The 21666-nt window shown below is 31.4% G+C and overlaps 1 protein-coding gene across 1 annotated transcript in view; it reads left to right on the top strand.

Moving 5' to 3' along the window:
• The window catches only part of LOC143047800 (receptor-type tyrosine-protein phosphatase H-like), a 92865-nt gene that overhangs the window by 48676 nt on the left and 22523 nt on the right, over nucleotides 1–21666 (top strand). Inside the window, exons 8-16 of the mRNA XM_076221062.1 lie at nucleotides 936–1119; nucleotides 1935–2099; nucleotides 2952–3083; nucleotides 5038–5177; nucleotides 13357–13452; nucleotides 15109–15184; nucleotides 16391–16493; nucleotides 18762–18848; nucleotides 20291–20329. Of these exons, the coding sequence (XP_076077177.1) occupies nucleotides 936–1119; nucleotides 1935–2099; nucleotides 2952–3083; nucleotides 5038–5177; nucleotides 13357–13452; nucleotides 15109–15184; nucleotides 16391–16493; nucleotides 18762–18848; nucleotides 20291–20329 (1022 nt within the window). The remainder of the gene's footprint in view (nucleotides 1–935; nucleotides 1120–1934; nucleotides 2100–2951; nucleotides 3084–5037; nucleotides 5178–13356; nucleotides 13453–15108; nucleotides 15185–16390; nucleotides 16494–18761; nucleotides 18849–20290; nucleotides 20330–21666) is intronic.

Raw genomic sequence — 21666 nt, 5'->3', positions numbered from 1 at the left:
TAACGTTTATGTGACAGTTGTAATAAAGCTTTATACTTAGGACTATCAACATAATATCAATGATTAGTAAAGAAGGCGAGACATTTCAGTGTGTGCACTCTTGTTTTATTATTCATAAAGCTAGCTATTCCTGGATCTCATTGACATCTGTATTTTATTATATATATCATCAATATGCAAATTCAATTGTTGCTATCGCAATGTCAATGGGGTCCAGGAATAGCTTTAAGAATAATTAAAAAAAATACTAGAATAGCAGTAAGTCAATTATCATAGCGGGGGGATTAATGATTGTGTTTCTCAATTTAAGGTTCTAGTCCAAATGGAGGAGACTCTTATTAATTCATACACATTCTTAAATTCAAAATTGATGAGATTAAATGCCAAAGCCATAAACAACAGGGCAGAAAGTGTTGACCTGGACCGTCCATCTTTCCTCCTGTCTGTCCCATTTTCCTTTTGGCACTCTTAACTTAAGTTAACCCCACCAATGAAACTCATGCAAAATGCATAAAATTACAAAACACAGAAAATTTTTGCATTTGGGCAGCGAGTCATTTACCATTCTAGAGTTATGCCCCTTTTTAACTTGAAAATTTTAATGGTTGAGCAGGGGGACACATTCTTCTTTTATTTAAAATTAATTTATTGATTGATTGATTTGTGTTTAATGCCACTTTCAGCACTTATGTTCTATTTCCTGGCTGACAAATTTATTGGTAGAGGAAGTTCAAGTCAGAGAGAACCATCACCTTAGGCAGGCAAACTGACAAACTTAGTCAATCAAGAAAAGAATCAGGGGCACATGCCACATGCTTTGAAATGAAACACATGTTGATAATGAAATTCATGCTGCCTCCCATCATTACTTTTCAATTTGCTGCAGTCAGCAGTCATTGTACAAATCAATAAAAAGATGTTTCTTTTTCTTCCAGTTTTCACCAAAAGACAAATGTTCTTCTCCTGCCATAAACAGTTCAATCACATTAAATCAAAAGGAGATGGAATTGAATGTTACAGATTTGGAACCCTCAATTGACTACATAGTAGACATTTGGGCCTACACTTCAGTGGGTGAAGGGAGCCCCTTCACTGTAACTGTAATGACTGATGTTTCAGGTTTGTATCATAAACTACTTTAATATCTTGGGGCCTTCACATTATCTCATCATGTTCAGGGTATGATATGGTTACATAGGAAATCATATCATCCTCAAATAAAGTGGTCTGTAGCATCAGTTTTGATTTAATGATGTTTACTATCAATTCCAAGATTGACAGTTAGAATCATTAACAACAATTGTACTGTAAACAATATTGGAATTTCAATATTAGCTGATAGAAGTGTTGAATTACGATAGACAATACTTAATATTTTAACCCACAATAGGAAGTTGTGAAGCTTGATTTTAGTAAGTCTCTAGCATTTCAAGAGCTCTTATTTGGTGTGTCCATACAATTATCAAGAATTCATGTATATTCCAGTTAATTCATGTTTATTATTCATATATAACATGTATAATATGTATAGATTTTGACGCTTTTGTCAGCCATTATTTTTTCCTGACACTAACTTTAATACTCTATATCTGATTGCAACTATACTTGCATATGACTGGTCACACATTATGAGAGGAAGGTCACTCTTTCAAGGTCAAGGTCATAATTACAAAAAAACTATGCTGAAATTTGTGAAGAAAAGTTGTTTGTTGATGCTAAATCAGATATTTTTTGTTTCTCTTAGCTGAGTCAAAAAACTAGACTTAGGTATGCTGTGTCGAATGGTAACTGCAACTTTAATAATGTATTGAGTTTGTGAGATTTTTAAAGTGATCCTAGAACATGTAGAAGTGGTTAGAATAACTTGGAAAATTTGCTGATTTGGTTTTATCTCAATTTTAAGGTCATACAGATATTGCTTTTTTATAATATAGCCCCATACAAGCCAACAAATGTTAAAGCAGAAGCTAATCAACACAATTCTGTCTTGGTGACATGGACTGAGCTAGAGAAGAGAACTGGAAAGACCTCTTACATTGTAGAAGCTTTTGATTATCTTAACGGAGGAAGAAATGTTAATAAAACCTGTAGGAAAGAAGGTAAGAAATATAAACTTTAATCATCAGATAAAACATTGTTAAATCTGCTGAAATTGATGTACATACTACTGTAAATTCAGAAATTATTGCAAGGTTTTTATCATCTCGAAATAATGGGACTTAAGGTCAGAATTTATTTATTATAAAAGTTATTAAATTCTGCTATCTTTAGACAGTTTTTCCTAATATCGCAATATTTTAGCTCTCTAAATTTTGTTCATTATCAATTATCTTGGTAGAATTAATCTTCTAAAGTTGGTGTTTTATTCTTATGAGAAGGTCATAAAGGACAGTTTCTTGAATTATATTTAATCATAAATAACTTTGAAATATTTTGAAAATATTAAAATAATTTTTAACTAGAGGCTCTTATATAAAGAGCCTGTGTCAATCGCTCACCTTGGTCTATGTGCATATCAAACAAAGGACACTCTCCATCAGTGGAGATGAGAATAGACTTCTTGACAAAAAAATGCTGATGACCTTTAATAAAAATTGCTTTAGGTGTTATTTAGAGTTCATTCTTTTTGGTCATAGCTAATTTTCTTAATGTACTGGATATGTTTAATGCAATTCATAACACCAAACATAAATATTTTTTTCGCAATAGTTAAAAAAATATTGCCAGTTTATATTTAGGTGGTGATTGACTTTTGGCGAACTGTATATAAGCAATTATAAGGTGGTTTATATTTGGTGTATGGAATGATTGTAAGGTATACATGTCCAACTGGCAGGTCATGTCATCTGAAATTCACCTTATTTTCATGGTTGATTTTTTACTTGAACAATTATTTAGCATGTTTCACTCTATATTTTAGTTTCAAGAATCAAATAATTTTCTCCTTATAGGATTTAATGAAACTTCTTGTAAAGTGGAAGGATTAGAAGACTTTTGGAGATACACATTTCAAGTTACAGCTCAAGTTGGGGACTGGAAAAACAAATCTGATGTAACCCCTGTAATAACAACTTTGGAAGGCAGTAAGTTTGTATTTGTTGCAGCAGACAAAATAAGCCTAAGCATTATGTAAATTTATCAATTACCATTAATACAAAACTTTATACATGCATTTATAATTGATGATCAGTGATGATTGAATGAAGAGAAGGTATCTTAATATATCTATTGCCAAAAAATAAGAAGAAATATTTGAGAACGTTCTCCAAAAGTGTCTTTTTTTGCTTACATGATTTAGTTGTAAAGCTCTTGAAGATTGAGAAAGTTTAAAAAAGTAATTGGTGTCTGATAATTAGTAAGCCACTGGTATACAAACCTTTGTTGTTTTCTGACCAATGAATAAAGCACTATATTACAATAGGGTATCTTCTAATTCACTGTTTCAGAACTTAAGCATTCTGGGTAATATTTCCAAAAGCGTATACCAAAACGTTGTGATTCGTTTAAAACGTGTTAAACAATAGAAATTTATCCAATGATGGAACGTTATTTTCATTTTGGTGTACGAACAATTAGATTACCCATAGTCGGGTTCGACGACTTACAGAAAAGAGCGACGATTTACAGAAAAGAACCGAAAAGGACCGAAAAGGACCAAAAAGAACCGAAAAGGACCGAAAAGAACCGAAAAGGAGATCGACCTTTTTTTTGTAATCGAAGGAAATTATCAAATTGCAAATTATAATAAGTCTATAAATGAAAAGATATTTATTTACAAAAGTTTCTTGGGTTTTGAAATATTATACTGCGACAGGACTACCTAACTCAAATTTGGAAATTTACAGGTAGGCCGGATGCCTATCTTATATTAAAGAAAATATAGAATAGACAAAAAAATATAAGAAATATTAAATATTTATATGTACTGTCAAACAATCGTTCTACGTGAATTATATTTATAAGTATCATTATTTTGTTCAATCTCGACCGCTAATTTAGTTGGAACATTACAACAGTTCCTTATAAATGTTTGGGAATGTGTATGTACATCCCATTAATCAGTTAATACACACACATATATATATAATGACACGAAAAAAAGACATTTTAATGTTACCATACCCATATACATGTATTATATATCCCTGTTATTAACAAACGAAACATTTTTTAAAAATGTTAGGAATAACATTTATAGTACGAGAATATTGCTTTTCATTTGTGCAATGATTTTTACCGCAAAATCTATGAATTATATATTACTATTAAAAAATGTAAAATGCTTATTAAAAGCTGTGTAAACCTGCTGCATTTGTTTGCACCTGTCCTAAGGTGAATGATTTTACACTAGTCATTTTAGGGCACTTTATAGCTTGCTGTTTAATGTGAGCCATGGCTCTATGTTGAAGTCCGTACTTTGACCTATAATGGTTTACTTTTATAAAGTGTTAGTTGGATGGAGAATTGTCAGATCCTCTTATATCTTCTATAAACAAATTTTTAAATGATAAGATTAAAATCCTTGATGAAAAATAAATGAAAATTTATCAAACATATCAGTATACTTAAAAACAATATTACTAAAAACCTAGTTATATTGCAAAAGTCTTTCTGTAAGTCTACATATCCCTATAAATATACAATCTAAATTTGAATTATGCATTCCTTTATTTCGAGGTATTGTTAACAACATAAAAAAATCGTGTATATATATATATTGCTTTTATATAATAAATATATGAATGTTCTTTTCGGTTCTTTTCGGTCCTTTTCTGTTCTTTTTGGTCCTTTTCGGTTCTTTTCGGTTCTTTTCTGTAAATCGTCGCTCTTTTCTGTAAATCGTTGGACCGCCCATAGTCCTTTAGATTCTGAAAAGGTGAAGTAGGACTTTACAGTTATTACACCTTATACCTTGATTTTATGGCTTTGATGTTACCTTAAATATACCATTTAAAGCAGATTTTTTTTATGGTTCATTAATGATGTTAGATTTTTTACAAATTATTTACTGAAGGAATGCTTAATGGTATTTTTCAGGACCAGGACAGCCAAAGGAGTTTAATGCAGCCCTAGAAAATAAAGGATGCAAAGTCACTCTTTCTTGGTTTACTCCTGAACTTAGAGACAGAAATGCTGACATAACTTTGTATAGAATTCAGATAAATGTAGCAGAAGAGGTATGGGAGTTTACATTATAATTGTAAACTACTAGAGTCATATGTTGTTGTCAATCTTCTGCTATCCTTGAATAAGATGACAGAAGTACAGTATGGCTAGTTTTACAACTGGAACCTTACATGTGAAAACCAATTTTCTGTGAAATGGTTGGGAACTTAATTTCATACAATTTAGCAATTTATTTTAAATCTGTATTGCTCACAGGAAACAGTTTACTATAGGATTAAACACATTTTTCTAGAGGTTATTGATGTGTGAACCGGGGCGATTAACTCACAAACTGAATAAAAGTCCAAGGACTTTTATGTTGAGTTTGTGAGTAAGAGCCCCGGTTTACACATCAATAACCTCTAGAAAAAATGTGTTTAATCCTTATAATTCTTCAGCCAAACATTTGTGATATTTAATAAACATTTTTGTTGTTGGTGGCTACTATATATATTTACCATCAAACGCACTATGGCAAGTCGTGACTAATGAGTTTGCTGCCATCTTGACTTTTTAAAAACCATTAATGTCAAATACATGCAGCGGAATTTTAAATGAAATAGCACCAACCTCAAAAACTTCATTTTAATTAAATGTTATCCGAATTTGAAGCGTACACATAACGAAATAATCTTTCCCTTGAAAATTTCCATTCGTATGACGTCGTGTTTTGCCAGGACGTAAATTCGCCAAATCCTTCATGAAATTTCGCGGAATTTTATTAAATTTTATGTTTATACATTTTCGAAGCTTTAGTGCATTAAATTTATTTCTTTTTGTTATATAAGCAGTCTAGAATAGTCACAACTGTTATGCAATTGTTATTAAATATCAATTTGCTGAAAGTCCCGGGATCACTGCAAGCTTGTGTTTCGCGTACATGTATAAAATTGAGAATGGAAATGGGGAATGTGTCAAAGAGACAACAACCCGACCAAATAAAAAAACAACAGCAGAAGGTCACCAACAGGTCTTCAATGTAGCGAGAAATTCCCGCACCCGGAGGCGTCCTTCAGCTGGCCCCTAAACAAATATATACTAGTTCAGTGATAATGAACGCCATACTAATTTCCAAATTGTACACAAGAAACTAAAATTAAAATAATACAAGACTAACAAAGGCCAGAGGCTCCTGACTTGGGACAGGCGCAAAAATGCGGCGGGGTTAAACATGTTTGTGAGATCTCAACCCTCCCCCTATACCTCTAACCAATGTAGAAAAGTAAACGCATAACAATACGCACATTAAAATTCAGTTCAAGAGAAGTCCGAGTCTGATGTCAGAAGATGTAACCAAAGAAAATAAACAAAATGACAATAATACATAAATAACAACAGACTACTAGCAGTTAACTGACATGCCAGCTCCAGACTTCAATTAAACTGACTGAAAGATTATGATTTCATCATATGAACATCAGGCACAATCCTTCCCGTTAGGGGTTTAGTATCATACCATCATAACATATATGAGAAGAACATAACCCGTGTCATGCCAACAACTGTTTTTAGAATAAATGTGTTTAGTTCCGACGCAAAGACCTTATCAGTGACTCAATATTAACGCCAAAATATGCAATCTTTAATGACTTGACAACAGTATCGTAATTATATCCCTTCTTAATAATAAAATTGAGAATGGAAATGGGGAATGTGTCAAAGAGACAACAACCCGACCAAAATAAAAAAACACAACAGCAGAAGGTCACCAACAGGTCTTCAATGTAGCGAGAAATTCCCGCACCCGGAGGCGTCCTTCAGCTGGCCCCTAAACAAATATATACTAGTTCAGTGATAATGAACGCCATACTAATTTCCAAATTGTACACAAGAAACTAAAATTTAAATAATACAAGACTAACAAGGGCCAGATACATAATAAAGGAGCAAAGATTGGCGTCCAGAATATGAACCAGCATACAATAATTAAGTTAAGTAAAAGTGATAAATTTGTTCGGCTGAAAATGTCAAACGACATAAGTCTATTCAAAGGTTTTGTAAGTTTCTGAGGTGAATACTGACACCTTTGTGCTTTATACAGAATATTTCCATAAAAAATTGGATGTGAAATACCTGAACGTATAAGAAGTCTGCATGTTGAGCTATATTTACGAATGATGTCTTTATACCGATGATAAAATTTAGTAAATGTTTTGACTAGTTTGTGATATCGAAAACCCTGGTGTAATAATTTTTCAGTAATACATAAATTTCTCTCGTTAAAATCTAAAACATTGTTACATACACGACCGAATCGTACAAGTTGAGATATATAAACACCGTAAGATGGTGACAAGGGAACGTCACCATCTAAAAACGGATAATTAACGATAGGAAATGAAAAATCATCCCTTTTATCATAAATTTTAGTATTCAGCTTTCCGTTAGTGATATAGATATCAAGATCGAGGAAAGGGCAGTGGTCATTGTTAGTATTAGCTTTATTTAAAGTAAGTTCAGCAGGATAAATTTCATTAATATACATACTGAAGTCGTCATTATTGAGAGCCAAAATATCATCCAAATATCTAAAAGTATTATTAAATTTGTTTATCAGATGTTGTTTTGATGGGTCTTTGCTTATTTTTGTCATAAATTGTAACTCATAACAATACAAAAAGAGGACCGCAATAAGTGGTGCACAGTTAGTCCCCATTGGAATTCTGATAATCTGACGATATACGGAATCCCCAAAGCGAACAAAAATGTTATCTAGTAAAAATTCAAGGGCATATATAGTATCAAAGCATGTCCAATTAACATAGTTTTTTTGTTTATTGCTACTAAAAAATGACCTAATAGAGTTTGAACATATATATTTACATTCTGATTTTTTGAATGCCCATTTAATTAGGTGTGTGAATTTTTTCTTAATGAGAATGTGAGGCAATGTGGTATACAGGGTAGAAAAAACAATTTTGAACAGATTCAAAATCACCAATATAAGCATGCAATTTATCAAGTACTTCCAACGAGTTCTTGACACTCCAAAAGTAATTTATTCCACTATTTTCGAAGGCCTTATTTGAACAATTTATTATAAGGTTTTTAATTGTACCAAGTGTGCTAGTAAGAAGAATAGACAATTTAGTAGTTGTAAATAGATTACAAAAGTAGTTTCGGAAACATGGTTTATCGAAGTGTAAACTTAGAGAAAAATTCTAATTGACCAATCCAATTCAAGTATTTATAGATATGCAAATCATGTAAGAATTATTGGTCCGTGGATTCATTATATTTTACTTTAAAGGTGAAACAAGAATTATTCAAGGAAATACAAATGTCAATATGATAAATTGTATGCAGATTTGGTCAAGACCAAGAAATCAAACATCCAAAGAAAAACTTGTTTCTTCAATCCACAAGAATAATAATAACCACGAAAAGAAATGAATCTACATTCAGAGACTTTATTTTAGATTTGCCTACGTCCTTATTGCATTAGTTTCAACACTTAATGATTTTTAACCAGATTTTCGAAGAAAATATCTTTTTTTGATTTTGGGATGTACAGTTGGCAGTCAGGAGGCAACCAAATGTTGTCCATTCATTTACTCATGAACAGTTCAACCAATGCTTTTAAAGTTTTAATATGTTGTTACTGACAACTAAATGGAGGTCAAGTTCAATAATGTTGATTTTTACTTTTACGGTTCAGGAGTTATGGTTCTTGAAAGATTGAAAAATGGTGTTTTTAGCCATGTCAGTGCATTTATACATGAACCGTTTAACCAAACTTTTTCAAATTTAAATATGTTGTTAACCATGACAAAATAGAGGTAAATTTCAATAATGGCAATGTTGTCTTTTCCTGTTCAGGAGTTATGGTTCTTGAAAGATTGAAAAATGGCGTTTCCAGTCATGTCGTCACATTTACTCATGAACCATTCAACCAAAGCTTTTCAAATTTTAAAATGTTTTTACTGATGACAAAATGGAGGTCAAGTTTTATTTTCACAATTTTCACTTTTACCGCTCAGGAGTTATGGTTCTTGAAAGATTAAAAAATAGAGTTACAGTGTTTGAAAGATTGAACAAATTGTATACCATAACTAGGAAATGTAAAATCTAAAATTTATAAAAAATCAAAGGCAGCTCACGTCAATAGATATAAACAATTCACTCAAGTTGTATGCAAATTGGTTGAAGCATTTTTGAGTTAAAAGTCCAACATGTTGACGTTGGACGGACAAAGGCACGGACACCATAATACGCCCCATAAACAGGCGTATAAAAAGTCAAAATTAAGATAAGATAAGTTGCAGATCTATATTAGTATGTTACAAATGAAAGAAAAAATATTGGGAAGCATCAACTATATATAAAGTTTGATTTTGGTTTATACACTACACAGCTACTTTTGCATAGGTACTATTTCTGTACTAAAAAAATGCAGTACTGGAAATTTACTTTTAATATTTAGTACTATTTCTTTACTTTAAAACTATTGTAATATTTAGGTACTTGTAATTTACAGTACTTGATTTGTACTTGTATTACAATAATTTTAGAGTAACAAAATAGTACTGAATTTTAAAAGTAGATTTCCAGTACTACAAATTTTTAGTACAGAAATAGTACCTATGCAATCACCCAATTATAATTTGAGTGACAGATTTATTAGAAATCTATATTGATTGCTGTTAGTGTTATCATGGAAGTAATATTGAATATTACTTCCTTGGTGTTATATAGCAGTCAGCTATCAGACAATAGTAATCTGCTGTTTCAATGGCAATGGGCATTTGGGGGGCCATTTCAAAACCTAACTAATGAAAAGAAGTGAATGAGAAGAATTTGTTTTTTTTTGCCATTTGATAAAAATTAAGTGTCAAAAGCTGTTTGACATCTATTTTTTGGAGGAGTTGATTGTAAAGGTGTTGTCTGATATACTGTCTGGCATTTTTTTGACAATTCCTATTTTTCTTGTGTTAAATGTAATAATAATTTTGCTAAATTTGATCTTCGGCCAGGGTTTTTTAATTTGTTGGTTTACGAATTTTCCCCATGAAAAAGTCGGGTCGGTCGGTCGGGAAAAAGAAGAAAAAAAAAAATATCTTTCAAAACAGAAAAATATGCAAAATAAATATATATTTCACCTTTCTAACAATATGTTTGTTATGCTATTTTGTCATCATTTCTTAAATTTTAGTTCGATGAAATTTTATTGCTCAGCTGTCATAAACATCACATGACATTGTCTAATAAATTCTCGTAAAAAGGGGATGGGGGGTGCACGGACAATGACGAAATTAAATTGTCATTTCAGAAACAAGAAAAACAGATTCCCGTAGCTCTTAATCAATTCCAGAAAACTTGGTGAATAATGATCTTCAAGCACGAAAACTGTTAAGAAAAAAATGTAAAAATGTTGTACGAAAATAAGTTTAAACACACGTGTCAAAAACGTAATAGACTCGTCCACTGGTAAAACGAGAATATCGGGTTAATCTGTTGTCATGCATTCCGGCTTTTTATCCAAATGGACGATAATTTTTTATTATCTATGAAACAAAAAATTCCAAATGATTATTTAATATTCAGTACTTTAACTTGATGTCTTCCACCTGTCCACATTTGGACAAGTCTATTTCTATCAGATGATGCATCTTACAGACTGATGACAAATATGGGAAACAAACTTATTGTGTAATTGGTTTTAAACACAGGTTTCGTTTCGCAAAATTATTTGCCCAAACGACATTTTAAGGTCAGTTATAATTGATTTGTCTATTTTTAGAAACGTAAACTGGAGGTTTTATTTTTTCACTACAGAAAGTGTTATCAATTTCGTTAGTGATTAATTCATTTCATAAAAAAAAAATATTTTAATTATTTTTCAGGGATAATGCACTTGATAGGGCATAAAAAAGCATGAAAAGTCAATTTTATTTTCATTCTGGAAATGGGCAAAATGGGGTCGGTGGATCTGTAAACCAACAAATTAAAAAATCCTGGCCTTAGATATAAGAAGATGTGGTATGAGTGCCAATGAGAGAACACTCCATGCAACTTATTTTATTAAGAACATACATTTATTCTGACTTTCAGCCAAATAAGGTGAGTTTTATATTGCATATACCTCACTAATGAAATAACAAGGTACCCGGTACTAACAAAATACTATCAGAATGTGACAAATTGTATACTTTAAGAAAGGCAACACACATATTCTTGGTTGTGCATTATATTTGTGTTGTTCAGAAATTATTTTTTTATTAAATGTTTGCAGACTACTTATAAATTTTCTCCATATTGAAACCATGTTGTGTTTACTTTGATATTGTAATTATTAGCTCACCTGACCCAAAGGTTCAAGTGAGCTTTTCTCATCACTTGGCGTCCGTAGTTTTTGTCAACTTTTACAAAAATCTTTTCTGAACCTACTACATGTCTTTTTATAGCTGACTATGTGGTATAGGCTTTGCTCATTGTTGAAGGCTGTGCGGTTACCTACAGTTGTTAATTTCTATGTCATTTTAGTCTCTTGTGGAGAGTTGTTTCATTGGCAATCATACCACATTTTCTTTTTTATACATGATCAAAACCAAGTTGAACTACTTTGCCAAATACTTTTAAGCTTTAATTGAATGTTCCTTAGGGTATCTTGTTTATAGATTGTATTCAGATATGTAATCATTTGAAAACATGATGGCAATTTCTAAAAGTAAAACAGAGGAATCAAATAAAGTTTTTCATCTCAGAAACAGGTTTAAGATCTACCTGCATGCTGTTTAGTTATCATCAGACAACTTGTTGTTGGATAACTGTCCAAAAATAGTTGATTTATAGGAAATTTTACAGTTTTGGGTTATTTATTATCTTGAATATAATTATAGAAAGAGACAAAGTGAAAATAACCAAATTGTTCAGCAAAATAAGATCTACAAATATTTCAAATGCCTGCAACTAATTTGCCTTTTCAGAAACTAGAGGACTATGGGTAATCTCATTGTTCGTACACCAAAATGAAAATTATGTTAAGTCATTGGTTGAATTTCAATTGTTTAGAACGTTTTTAACCAATCACAACATTTTGGTGTATGCATTTCAATATATTACCAAGAATGCATTATATTCTGAAACGGCGAATTACAGACAGATGAGCGATATCAGGCTCTCATGAGACTCTTGTAATTTCATACTTTTAACTTGACATGTATATTATTAAACCAACATTGGAGGCTGTGTCATAATGTTTTTACAAATTCCTAGGTCAAAGTTCAAGGTAAAAAACTTTGGTTTCAATTGACAACCACATGTCATTATATGGTAAAGATCGTGTCCACTTGATATCTCCAGAACTGTTATTTCAAAGTTTATACTTGACATGTATATTAACCAACACCAGGGTGTGTGTCAAATGTATGAACAACTTCCTAGGTCAATTGTCAAGGTCAAAAACTTTGTTTTCATTTGACAACCCCATGTCCTTAATTATGGTACATATCAAGCATACAGCTGTCCATATCTAGGGGAACCGTTGTGATTTCAAAGATAAAACTTGACATGTATATTACCAACACTAGAGGGTGTGTTATAATGTTTGTACAACTGCCTAGGCTTATAACACTTTAACTAACTTATTAAACAGAGAATAAATTCACTCACAGCACATAACGAGACTTTGAAATAACTTTAAAAAATCTGCATATCAGCTTATCCATACACATTGCTAGCCTCAAGTTTAATCCCCCTTTGGTATCCTATTCTTTCACATGAAAACATATAGACTTTTGAAAGATGCTGGTCAATATCAACAAAATAAGAATGATTAAATTTTAATACCCTGTCTCCTTCATCAATATTAATTTTAGAAAGGATTGTCTGAGAATCCAATACTTTATTTTGAATGGCCTCAACTCCTGGGTCAAAATCAAAGATTCTAAAAACACAACAGAAAAGAGATTTCTGGTTGATAAACTGGATCGTAATACTGGGTTTTGAACCAAACTGCTATTTTTTGCAGATGTTTGTTAAAGATTAAATGAAATGCAATCAAAACCTGATGGTACTGACTTGATATCATATCTTCTAAGGTTGATCACTTTAACTTTTAATAAACACAAAAATTAGTACACTGATCATAACATTCTAATACATATAAGCTAAGTTAAGGTGTGACCGAGGCTTAAGGTTTTATTTAATGATAAATAATTGAATCATAGATAAATATATATTTTGTTCCAGTATTACAAAGTCAAGAAGTCTGAACCATACAATCCAAAGAAAACACGGTTCTCCAAAACATATACATTGGAAAAAGAGAGGGATATCAACATTAAGGTAAAAATAGTTAACCAAATTAAAGAAGAAATATGAAAAGAAAGGATAAATGATGAAACCAAATGTATCAACACACACATATATATATATATACAACTCGTCTAAACATCAACCCAACAATGTTAGATCTGTAAATTTGCTTTCGCAAATTTTTTGTTCTTCCCTCACCGGGATTCGAACCCATGCTACTGTGATATCTTGACACCAAATCGCCTGCACTGCAGCCGTCTCGCTAGACCACACGACCACCTGGGCTCTACAAAAATAAAGCTTTCAGTGGCCCAGTGTTACCTTTCCTCGTCAGTTTTAATCTAGCGGCGTACTACAGTACATGATATATAAGGCATGGAGATGTTATTGTTACAGATCAGCTCAATTATCTATAGTAAAGAATCCTACAAATTAATGTAAGATACAGTCACAGAAAATAATTATATTTATAAGTACGTCTGAGTCAGTGACAACTCTACAACAGATTTATCCATCGGATCGCCATCAATGATGGTGATACATGGCTGTGTACATTATGTATATACAACTTGTCTAAACATCAACCCAACAATGTTAGATCTGTAAATTTGCTTTCGCAAATTTTTTGTTCTTCCCTCTCCGGGATTCGAACCTATGCTACTGTGATATCGTGACACCAAATCATATATATATACAAGTCTTAATTGAAAACTACTTTCATATATATATATATATATATATATATACGAGTCTAAATTGAAAACTACGTTCAAACCTATGATTAAGTTGGATAAAAACCGCAATTTTTATACGTGTGCATGTAAAACAAATTTCGTTGTAGAAGGGTCTAAATACAGCACAAACAACATTTTCCAAAAGACCAAAAAAGTGAAGAAGTATATTGAAACATATATATAAGTCTGAAAATTACACCCAACAGTGTTAGAGCTAGATTTTCTGCTGACAAATTTTTGCCCGTCCCTCAGCGGGATTTGAAATCACACCTTTAATACACTACAGCACCAATCATTTAGCCTCATGTCCAGCGCTATAGACCACTCGACCACATCCGCTATATTAAAATATAACTTCAATAGTCATAGTGTTACCTTGTCTAAGAAGGCAATCTAGAGATAGACATAAGACACAAGTTTTTAAGTGGTGTAGATGTTATATTATTACTTCATACACAATGTATTTTTTATTTGTCAGCAATCTTACTCAACAATTTTTATATATTGTATGGAATCATGATTCAACTCATTATACAGTAAAATGAATTTTATTATGATCCCATACGATATATAAAAGTTGTTGGGTAAGATAGCTGACAAATAAAAAAAAAACGGGCTGTAAAAGACTTTTTTAGGGGGGGGGGGGGGGGGGGGGGGGGGGGGGGGGTGGGGGTCAATGTGCAACAGCATAGTGTATTGCACAAAAGCAAAAAATTGAATAAAAATTCAAATCATAAACAATTCTCAGTTTTTGACTACAGTTATTCTATGTCAGAAACCTATTATGTCTTAAATATTAAATTACAATCCAAATTCAGACTTGTATCAAGCCCAAAATTGTGTCTATTTTTGCCCCAACTGTTCAGGATTGGACCTCTGCAGTCGTATCCAGCTGCACTAAGCGAAGCAATTTATTTTATGTTTAAGTTGATACACATTATTTCTTTTAAAGATATCTTCAGTGAGATCTGGAAGTGGTAATGTAGAAAGTGTGGCTGTGACTCAAATTGTGAAAACTTTTGAATGTTGTGAGTAATGATGCTTAATATTTTGCATTTATAAACAAAAAAAGTACAAACAAACAAATATTATAAATAAACAATACAAAAGTCAAAAGATAAGGAGATGTGGTATGACTGCCTAACTTCCTAAGAGAATGAATAATAATAGCAACTAATGGTCACTGTACTGACAGAGACTTTTTTCTGTTTATAATATTAAGTTTACTGTGGGAAATTGACACAAGAATATAATTGTTTTAGGTCTTTCAACTTTTCCATGGAAAGACCTATTCTTTTGTTCTGATATGTATTTTTTTTCTACTTTAGCTTAATTTTTTTCCCTTTGCTTTTTGGTTGTTTTGCAAGATGTCTCTTTGATATTTGGTGTATGATATCTAACAGTTTATACCCTTTTGAAACTTTGAAATTTGAACTAGTAGATTTTTTTATATTGATAGATCTGAAAGAATTTGTGATCAGTTGGCAACTTGTGACTTCCACATCTTTAAATTTAATAATATTATATATCAAATCAGGTGGGAGAACAGAAAGATATTTCTCAAAACCAAATTCAGTCTTATAATTTCTATAATTGATACACTTAAATGAGTTAAATATTTGTGCTTTCCAATTTTCAACAAATTTTTCATGAAGAAACTGTTTAGACAACCCTTAACCCAATATTTAGCAACCGTAGAGGAAACCGACACATGTATTTTTCTGAAATGTTCGTTATATCCTCAGGATGTTTTGTTTAATTTGACTGAAACAGTATAGAGTTTTTTCCCTTCTGTATTTGCTATAAGTGAAATGTATTTGTAACTTGTAAATTATAACATTCCTTGGTTATGTTGGTTCATAAAAAAGAAATTAAGGTCTTTTTCAAAATTTTGATTTTGGCTTGTTATCAATTATTTTTATTTTGAAATTTAAATGTATTTTTTTATGTATAATTTAAAATTTAAAGGAGTTTAGCCGTTGCAAATCTGAATTGATTATCCTTAATTTGGGAAGGGATAAGTTGCTTGAGTGCAATAACTATTGTTGAACATTCCTAAATTTTAAAAGAAGGATTAGGGGTGAATGTCCAGGAAACTTTTTATAAGGCATTTATCTTTAAATTGATTCAGTTTTACTTTTACTATTAGTAATATTTCAAAAAGATATTTGACATCATTTTGACATTTCTCTCTGTAACCCGTTGAAGTTAATTTGTGCTTGTTTGTTTTACAGACGATCCTCTGACAGGTGGAGAAATAGCCGGTATAATAATCTGTGTACTACTGTTAATAGCTGTTATTGGAATTATTGGCTTCATGGTCCATCGTAATTGGGAGTAAGTATAAGAATGGAAGTTGAAGCATGCCAACATAAGTCATAGCTATATAGAGATCTACAAATTATATCTCTGTAAAATAAGAAATATTTGCGATATTTTTTTTTGTTGCGAAAATGCTACCAGGTTATAATCATTGATAATCGCAACAATTTAAACATGCATTCAATTTTTTTATTTGAACTAAACAGGATATTCAATATCGCAAAAAATAAAATCGCATTTTAGTCTAAAATGAAAAAAATTGCAGTAATAAATGCATGCAATAATTCCTTAATTTTCAGTAATACATATAAGGACTCTTACAAATTTATCCAATTTGGATAGTTTTTTCCCCCATTCAGATTCCATAATATGAAAATCCTTATACCTCGCCTTGATAAGTAATTAAGTTAATTAGAATACTTTATATTTAGAAATTATTGTATAAAATTGAGAAAGGAAATGGTGAATATGTCAAAGCGACAACCACCCGACCATAGAGCAAACAACAGCCGAAGGCAACCAATGGGTCTTCAATGTAGCGAGAATTCCCGCACCCGTAGGTGTCCTTCAGCTGGCCCCTAAAATATGCATAATAGTACAGTGATAATGGACGTCATACTAAACTCCGAATTATACACAAGAAACTAAAATTTAAAATCATACAAGACTAACAAAGGCCAGAGGCTCCTGACTTGGGACAGGCGCAAAATTGCGGCGGGGTTAAACATGTTTATGAGATCTCAACCCTCCCCCTATACCTCTAGCCAATGTAGAAAAGTAAAAGAATAACAATACGCACATTAAAATTCAGTTCAAGAGAAGTCCGAGTCTGATGTCAAAAGATGTAACAAAAGAAAATAAATAAAATGACAATAATACATAAATAACAACAGACTACTAGCAGTTAACTGACATGCCAGCTCCAGACCTCAATTAAACTGATTGAAAGATTATGTCTTCATCATATGAATATCAGGTACAATCCCTCCCGTTAGGGGTTTAGTATCATACTATCATAAAATATATGAGAAGAACATAACCCGTGTCATGCCAACAACTGTTTTTTTAGAAGTAAATGTGTTTAGTTCCGATGCATATTTGAAGAATGAACAAAATTGTGAGATTAATGAAGGCAATTTCAGGAAAATCTGTATAAATATATATATATATGTATCAGGGTATCAGAATGTAAGTTCTTATGATTGCAAAACTTACCCAGTAGTATTATTCTCATAATTTTAAGGTGGTACATAACTTTACAGGGAGATAACTCTGTAATAATCAGCTGAACATTTAAATGATGATGTTTTGTTGTTGAGGAAATATAAAGCTTATCAATGATCGTTCAAATTTTGTAATATTTATTATATTTTTGTCAAATTATTATAATAATTATTTTGTATAAATTTATGAAAAATAAACGAGCAAGATAATAATTTTAGTCAAGGTGTTTGGTATCACTTTATAAAAACCTGTGAATAATTTCTGAATTTACAGTATTTATATTTATTAAGGGAGATGATTGTTATCTAATTTATATGATTTATCTTTTGGTAAACTGATCAGTGATTAAAATTAACTTTTCCAATTAAAATTTTGCTATCACTTACATTTTAAAAAAATAGTAAAATTGAGTGGCAGTGTGTATAGTGCAGAAAATTGTGTTGGTGCTCATAGTTTGTGTATACAACTAAGAGTGTGTGGTATGAGTGCCAATGTAACCACTCTCAATTCAACTCACAATGTATATTAAGTTAACAATGATAGGTCAAAGTACAGCCTTTAACACAGAGCCTTGGTTCACACTGAACAGCAAGCTATAATTGGCCCCAAAATGACTAGTGTAAAACAATAAAAACAGGAAAATCAGTGGTCTAATTTATATAAAAAAAACAAGAATCGAGAAACAACACTAACAAATGACAAACACTGAACAGCAGGCTCCGGCATTGTATTACATTTGATTAAAGCAGTATAGGAATATCTTTTCATTAAAAGTTTACTGATATTTCCTTATACTGTAAATTCAGACATTTATTTTTTCAATTTTGCCATTTTAAAATGCGATTTAAATTTTTACGATTTTGAGAATTCATTGAAAACATTTTAAAATGGAAGTTTAAATTATTGCGTTTACAACTCTGTCACATTTTTGGCAATGATAAACACCTCGCAATAATTTCTTATGCCACTTATTGTTGTTACAATGGTTAAACATGGAATATGTGCGAATTCTTTACTCACATAAATGTTTTTTTACTTATACATATGAATACATTTTAGACGTGTAAAAGAGTATCTGCCCAGTTTTAGAGGACGACAACCATCTGGAGAATTTGAACCTTTGCAACCACCACCAGAAAGGTACAGGTAAATACTTTACTCCAATAGTCATTATACAAGCAAATGCACCAATTTTCCTATAGACAACAATATAATTCAATTTTTAGGTGAACACAATCTATTCTTAAGATTAACTGGCTGCTAAAGCCAGATCGAGGTGATTGCAATTAATTTATAGGGCCCTGTTGAATTGTGGGTGACCTATAGTAATCAGTCTGTTCGTCCTTAACAAATTGTGTCTGCTCTATATCTAGAGCACCGTCATAATTTCATACTCAATACTTGACATATATATTAACCAACGCCAGAGTTTGTGTCATAATGTATGTACCGGTACAACTTCAAAGGTCAAGGTCAAAAACTTTGGTTTCAGTTAACAACCCCATGTCCTATGGTTAAGATCTTGTTTGCTCTACATCTTGAGAACCTTTATAATGTCATACTTTATACTTGACATGTATATTAACCAACACCAAAGTGTGTGTCATAATGTATATACAACTTCAAAGGTCAAGGTAAAAAACAATGATTTCAGTTGACAACCCTATTTTCTATAGTTAAGATACAATTTGTTATTCAAGGTTGTTGCCCACAGAGATGGCTCCCATCTCAATGATGTCTAATTGTCTGTCTGTTGCATATATTTACATTATGTAAAGGACTGAGGTATGGAGGTATCTTGCATTCTGGTGAAAATGTTAACTTTGTTTCAAATGTAATTTTGAGATTTTATTTTCTTAATATTATTGCAATAGCATCAGTTATATCCCTATACATGTGCAACCCTCAAGTTTATAAAGTTTACACAAAACAAATGTCCTTTTGTCTTATAGCCTGTGACATTTTAGTGAAAGCGAGACATCCTGGAATCTGTTGTTGGAGGTGTCATCAACATTTAGTTTGTGGTTAAAGTTTTTTTTAGACATCAATTCTTTGTTAAACCTTTATGGAATTATATGAAATTTGGACAGAAGCTTTTTTGTGACCAAAGACAGTAAATCCTAGGCAAAATTTTGATATTATTTATTTTTGTTTGTTTTATTTTACTGATAAATGGACTTAAATTCTAGTTGGCCTATGTCACAGATTATGGTCAAATATGCACACAACTTTGGATGAGTTGAACTGAAAATTAAAAAAAAAATGAATTTATACTGATTAAATTCTTTCAAATCTGTGAACAATTGTATAGAAAGCACGCAAAATCAGTGAAATTTATGAAAGAAAAGATTTTTTGTTATCAACTCTTCCTAAATTTTTCATCCTTAATGTATTGTTATGAAATTTGGACAGAAGATATTCTGTAAACATTACATTTTCACACCGACTTCATCAATTACAGAAGAGACACAGTATTTGGTGGAACCCATTATGAGTTTTTAAACATTTGAACAGGTTCTAGAAAAGAAAGGCGGAAATAATTCTGGCCTCAGTGTTTTCACACAAATAATTTTAGATTCATGTTTTAGTCATGCCCCATTAAAAGTAAGGTCAAGAGTACGAAAAAGGTGAGAACATTTAAAATTGATTCAAAATTTCTACTTTAATTTTAACATTATTCACTGTTAACAAACACTGTTTAACAAATCTTTAAAACTGAAAATTTAGTAAAAGATGATAACTTTTGATCCCTTTTTCTAGGTTGAATAACGAGAGTATGAAAAGGCATGTATCAATCTATTCTCTTTTGTGCTACATAAGCTTTATTTATACACCAGAATTTGTTGATGTCTTACTTTTACTTTTTTCTGAAATTATATTGCTTGTTGGATTATTTTCTATTCTTAAAACCTTTTTAATCCTAATAAGTCACAAAAATGACAGGATATGTTTCTAAAGGTTGCTTCGAAGGCATTTTTTTCAGGGAAGGGGGGGACTGAAATAGTTATATTGGTAATTTATTTTGTTGGTTTTGGTTCTTTTAAAATGCACTCTATCCTGATCAGGCAATAAACTCATTTATTTTTTCTTTTATTTGCCTTCTGATCACTAGCTATGTATGTATGCTAATTTTCAGTCTAAATTTAATGTAATGCAATTTACCCAAATAATTCAGTCCCTCCTCATGGTTGACCCTCCAACTTAGGAACTCCATACAATTAAAATCTGTCTCAAGTCCAGAATTTGGATAGGTGCTCTCTATAAAATACAAGAGAGCCAATTTGCAGATAGCTAATGCTATTGAGATAGGTGATTTCCAAGCTTGTTCCAATTGATGATATTTTATTGACTAGGCTTTCACGTGGTAATATTAGGGTTATAACAGTTTATATCTGCTAGGTCCAATTTTGACCAAAATAAATTCAGCAGTGAAATGATCTACCAAATTGGAAAGAAATCTGCAATACCTTATGAGGTAACAAACAAACATGCATTTATTGTTAAATTTGTATTTTTCTACATTTTTTTTGGTAGTTTTAGTTGATTATTCTACCCCTGCATGCATACATCAGGAAATTCACTGCTATGCAGCCTTTATTAACTGTTATAATTTTGCGATGCAATTTTAAAAAATCAAAAAAGACTCAATGGGTGCATTTTTGGGGATAAAAATTGTAAAATTGGGCAATCATCCAGTTGTTATAGTCAACATACATTCTTTGACTAGATATGCAATGGCTTGTAGGGTACAATCTATTCTAAATCTCTAAATCTTTTTGTGGACTCTGGTATCTACGTCTGTTATCTAAAATTGCATGTTTCTCTTAAGTTTATCGTCATACAACAATATAATTTGGTATGTGCATTGTGCAGGATGATTTTCTGAAGAATGACTGATCAAAAATATGAAGTTCTAGTGCAATGACCAATATTTCATGGTTAAAAGGCTTTAGTTTTTACGTCT

This window comes from Mytilus galloprovincialis, chromosome 10 (genome assembly GCF_965363235.1).
Source record: "Mytilus galloprovincialis chromosome 10, xbMytGall1.hap1.1, whole genome shotgun sequence".
Taxonomy (NCBI): Eukaryota; Metazoa; Mollusca; class Bivalvia; order Mytilida; family Mytilidae; genus Mytilus; species Mytilus galloprovincialis.
The sequence above is the reverse complement of the archived record's forward strand: the minus strand, read 5'-3'. Positions and strand labels throughout refer to the sequence as shown.